The 5,436-nt window shown below is 36.9% G+C and overlaps 1 protein-coding gene across 2 annotated transcripts; it reads left to right on the top strand.

Moving 5' to 3' along the window:
• On the top strand, window positions 1–5,436 carry LOC132058860 (F-box/FBD/LRR-repeat protein At1g13570-like). Of its 2 annotated transcripts, none has more exons than XM_059451233.1 (4): window positions 1–195; window positions 3,589–4,430; window positions 4,515–4,670; window positions 4,780–5,436. In XM_059451233.1, exons 2-4 carry the CDS (start codon window positions 3,606–3,608, stop codon window positions 5,104–5,106), a joined length of 1,308 nt encoding a protein of 435 aa, XP_059307216.1. In that variant the 5' UTR covers window positions 1–195; window positions 3,589–3,605; the 3' UTR covers window positions 5,107–5,436. The 2 variants fall into 2 exon arrangements, with proteins under 2 accessions (XP_059307216.1, XP_059307215.1); XM_059451232.1 differs by having other exon boundaries at window positions 1–211.

Genomic DNA, 5,436 nt, shown 5'->3' with positions numbered 1-5,436 from the left:
AAATGAGCAGAATTAGTTAACCCGGAATAACTTGTTCTTCTAACAAACACGAGCCCTAAATTCTTAAAAATGGCCTAGGTAGATTAGGACATCGAAATTACAACTTGTGGCCTAAAGAGCTGAAACATTTCACCGAAATAGGGGACGTAAGGTGTTTGACAAAATTCCAAAGAGAAAAAGCAGATTCCATCATCAGTAATCTTCTTGCTTGGTAACCTTTAAATCATCTTCCATTTTATTTTCTTTGTGTTTTTATTATTTCTTTCCCTTTTGGGATGAACTGAAGTGAACTTAGAATGTCTGAAAATAAGTTTATATTTCTTCTTCTGTTTCAATACTCTGTTTTAGTTGTTGTTTTCCTTTTGGGTATCTGTATTTGTTCTTTAAGTCAATAAAAGTTACTTCCTTTTGGTAGTTCTTTCTTAAGTATAAGAAGTTATTTACATTTGTCCCAAAAATCATACTATAAAAATAGTGCTTTTGGAAGGTTCAAATTCCAATGGAGTCAAGAAAACACTAAGGGCTCGTTTGGTTGGGGAACAAGTTATCAGGGATTAGTTATCCCGGGATTGTTATTCCACCCTCTATGTGGGATAAAATAACACTCTAATACCGGGATAACTAATCCCGGGATTAGTTATCCCGTGGTTTTATCCCAACCAAACGTGGGATAAAATGGTACTAAAAATAAATTTTTATCCCAGGACTATTTTTGCTTATCCATCATACTAAACGACCCTTAAGTGATTTATTTCTATCCGTTTAAGGTTGGTGGGAGGTAGTAGGTACCTGGTGGCATAGTCGAGGTTAGTGCAAGTTGGCTCGAACACTACCATCATAGAAAAAACTAGTGTTTTGGATGCACTTTTCACTTACACCATGTCCCTTTTTCCTATATACCAAAGAAGGCTCCCTTCACCTACACAATTTACACACAAGGGTGTTGATAATTTGCAACAAGGGTGTTGATAATTTGCAACAAAGTGTGTAATAAAACATACTTCACATTTTCAAAAAGAAGAAAAGACTGAATATTTATTGTAGAAATTGGGAAATTGAAAGTGCAACCAAGGTTTTAACCTATTAGTCAACGTAGTGGGTTTAGAACCATGAAATCTCAGGTTCAAATTCCGACAGAGTCAAAAAATACTATAGGTGAGTCCGAGCACAGTGCCGAAATAGGTGGTTGATAGTCTTTATGCTTCCATCACACATATAACATTTGTTGTAGAATCGGTAACCTCTCATTTTGCAAGTTTATGGGTAAGACATGCTGCTTTGAACCCCAACCACATCAAATACACAACCCAAACGTTTAACATGCTTCAATTAAAGATGTGGAAAGAGGACCTTCAGAAGTACTCTGCCTCCGCGTTGCTAATACACGTACTCATATCCCACATTCCCACATTAATAACGCCAACCAAATACTGCATTATATCTTCAGTTGAATTGGGATGTGCATGCAATTAGACTTGCACAATTAGTCCCCTTTCTTGACCTGAGCTATTATGCATTGAAATTAAGATGCAATCCAAATTCTTTATAAACTTTATCCAGTAAAATCTGTGTCAACAAACTATGCACATTACATGGTGAAGAATAAGGGAAAAGATGATGTTCTTTTGAGTTCCTCTTGATGGAAATATGAATAAAGAATTTTGTTGGTGTAAACAATGACTGTTGAAGCAGAGGTTAAAGGCTAGTAAATACTCGACCCATTCAATTTTGTGAAAATCCTACTTAAGATCGATTTTTATAAGCATGTTAAGTTTCTTTTCCTTTATTTTGGACTGAGGCCTTTGATTTTCATATCTGTTTTGGGGGGTTTGAACAGTTGGTTCCTGGTCTGCACTTTGTACCAAGACTTCATAGTGAATAGTCCATCTTCATTTCCCTTCCATATCAGTCTGTCTGCATTGCTATTGAGACCCTGGCAATTGGATATCACTCTGAAAATTCTGTCATCTTCCAACTCCCAGGCATTCAGATTTCCCCTAAAAGTAATATTCCCTGAGTTATTGCTTCTGTTCTGAGCTACATTCCTATCCCTAGCCTGTGCAAGCTGAAAAATTGAGGGGAGTTGGTCTCTTAAAGGAGAGTGACCAAGCCAGTTGCCGTGCCAAAAGGATAGCTTTCTAACATCACCAACCATATTCCGTGCTAAAAGAAAAAAGGCCAAACTTGTCTTTCTCCATAGACCTACTCCTTGAAGTAAAGAACTGCTCCCCTTAAGCCTCTATAAGATCTCCTCCTCCATAGTCAGTCTCCAAAGCCATTTCATCAGAAGGCTTCTGTTATGTCTTCTTAAGTTTCTGACACCCAGACCTTCGTCTTCCTTCCTTTCAATGACTCTGATCTATTTCACTATATGGGAAGTCTTTTTTTCCCTGTTGCCCTCCCATTGAAGCTCTCTTCTCACTTTATCAATCCTTTTTTCCACCTTGGAGGGCATGTGGAATAAAGACATGATGTAGGCAGGAAAGTACACTCTTAGTGAAATGAAGTTAACAGTTTTTCAAGGAAAAAAAAAAAAGTTATTCTCAAGGGTCTTTCTTTTCTTGTGATTAATATTTCTTTTTTTAATTCATCTAAAATTTTATAAATATCGAAACTCGAGATGTATTTAATAGTCATTAGCTTAAAGAGTCAACTAAACAACAACATACCCAGTGTGATCCCACAAGTGGGGTCTGGGAAGGGTGGGTGTACGCAGACATTACCCCTACCTTTGTGGGTTAGAGAGGCTGTTTCTGATAGACCCTCGTAAATACTTGCAAAAGAATTGAAAATTACAAATGGTGTCTACCTGAGAAGGCCAGGCAAAGAGTTAAAGTATGCATAATGACATGTGGCAAATATCAGGAGAATAGGTGACTCCGCCTTTTTAGATCTTCCTTCATCAAGAATCATAAGTCTTCGTAAGCTTAAAATGTGTTTCAGTATCATTATTTTTTATTTTAAATTGTTTCTTTCCTTTTTGGATGAATTAAAGTCTATTAGGCAGGTTCTATATTCTTATTTTTACCCATAGTTAGATGTGGTTTCCTCAGGAATGTGCTTAGGTTCAGTAATTGCGGTTGGTGTTTTCTGCAACTCTCGGTTCTGTTTTCATGTTCAATTTTCTTAGTAATGTTGAGTATGACATGATTGTTCAGTTCCCACTGTGTTTATACTTTCCAGGCAAGTTAAGGGTTCGGCAAACTGTGGGAATTAAGCTACTAAGCTTAGTTAGGTGATCGGAAATCCAGTAGTAGTGTAAATCTAGTTCACAGCTTCTAAGCAGATTTTAAGAGCGAGAATTACCAATTACTGGACAAAATTTTCTCCTTATCATGCACCTATAGATGTCCACTGAGAATCTGTTTAGCGGCAAACGACAATGTGATTCTCGTATGTGCTCTATTCATTTTACCTTTCCTATAACAAATCTGTATGATCCCTGGATTTATGATATTTGTGGAAGGTATTTCTGCTCTAAAGAATGCAATTCTTGATATTAAGTAGAGTTGGATACCTGTTGTCTGTTTACTATGTGCAGATAGTTTGGAGATTGCTTACCTTTGTGTTCTTGTTTATTTTCTTCAGATTCCAATTGGTGTTGTATGATGCCACCTGAGAGTAAAAAGCATGGTTGTCAAAGTTTACCTTCCGATCGACTTAGCAACCTCCCAGAGAATGTTATCAATGCCATTCTGATGCGTTTACCCTTGCTAGAAGCTATGGGGACAAACATCTTATCAAGGAAATGGAGGTATAAATGGTGCAAACTTCCGCAGTTGACGATTGATTATGCACTTTGGGACGCGACAAATGAATTTCTATCTCCTTCTATTAAGTTTACAAAAATTATGTACCACATTTTGACCCTTCATTCAGGACCACTTACTAAGTTTACCCTCTCCATTTCTGAACTGACAAAATATCCCAAGATTGGGAGTTTGATATATTTCCTCTCTAGGAATGACATTCAGGATCTAGTTCTTGAATTCTCGGAGTGGAATCGATACAGATTGCCGCCTTCATTTTTCACATTTTCGCAGTTGAGGCATTTGACTCTCCGAAATTGTGTAGTATGCCCTCCACCGGCCTTCGAAGGATTTGATATGTTAAATAGCCTGAATCTGCGTGATGTCACCATTTCTTCCAAATTACTAGAAAGTTTAATCTCTTATAGCCCGTTGCTTGAGAAGTTAGTGTTGAAAATCTCAGATACTTCAGACGACATTCAAATTAACGCTCCCAATTTAAGATCCTTCGACTTCACAGGCTGTATAAAATATATATCTCTAAGTAACGTTCCTCTTCTTTCTAAACTCTCTCTTCCTTATCAAGGATATCTTGAGGTACCAGAAAAATGTGATTTTGACAAATTTTTTCAGTTACTTCCTGCTCTGGAGCATCTCTCCTTGGAATATGGAACTGACCAGGTAAATGTTGCTTCATTGTAATGAATTTCATAAAAGTACCATCTCTTGGGCTTTGAGTCATACTGATTTTCACTTTCTTTGTAGTTCTTGGTTACAGGTGCAACTGAAGTACCAAGAAGACTTTCCTCTCCTCTTAACCATCTTAAACGTGTTAAGATATCTCTGGGTGGATTAGCTGATGTTCCGTTTGCTCTTTGCTTGATAAGAAGCTCTCCATATTTACAAGATATTAAAATTAAGGTTATCATTGTTTATATTTTTCTTCCTCTTTTTTATGTGCTATTCGTATGAAATGACGGTTTTCTTATTTTCATACTCATTAGATCTTCAATCTTCTTGTCTTCCTTAGGCATATGGCCTGGGGTGTGAACCTGTGCCGGCAACTAGTGAAGTTGATGAAGTTCTTGCAAGGTTCTCGGATGTGACATTGAATCACCTTAGGACAGTTCAGCTCAAAGGAGTAGAAGGCAGAAAGATTGAAATGGAGCTGATCAAGCTGCTATTGACCAAATCTCCGATGCTGGTGAGAATGCTAATTGATATATCGGCATCTTATGACTATGATAAATTAAGAGACAAGATACAAGCAGAGATAACAACAATTCAGCGGGCATCACATAATGCTGAAATAGTTTTATTTGATGATTTTTTATGTTATAGACACACAATGCAATAGTAGTATATGGTTGTTTTTTGCCCGACAGAGAATTTAATTTCGGATTTCTCATTTGTTATCTTTACAATGCTAAGGGTTTACATTTCATTCCTGTTCTTGAATGATCTATGAAATGAGACTTGGATATGAATCTACTCTGTGGTTGTTTATTTTCGATGTTATGCATTGAGAAATCCCTTTGGCAGTTTTTCTTAACAGTTCTATTCCTGTGAGGTAGAGCATGCAATTTTCATGCTCCATTTTGAAGAAGGAACTAGAAGACTGATTTGAAATTTTGTCTTTTGATATCCTTTTGGTATTTATCAAGGTCTGTATAATCATTGGTGGATC

The sequence above is a fragment of the Lycium ferocissimum genome, chromosome 6, assembly GCF_029784015.1.
Source record: "Lycium ferocissimum isolate CSIRO_LF1 chromosome 6, AGI_CSIRO_Lferr_CH_V1, whole genome shotgun sequence".
NCBI lineage: Eukaryota > Viridiplantae > Streptophyta > Magnoliopsida > Solanales > Solanaceae > Lycium > Lycium ferocissimum.
This window is presented reverse-complemented; position numbering and strand designations above follow the sequence as displayed.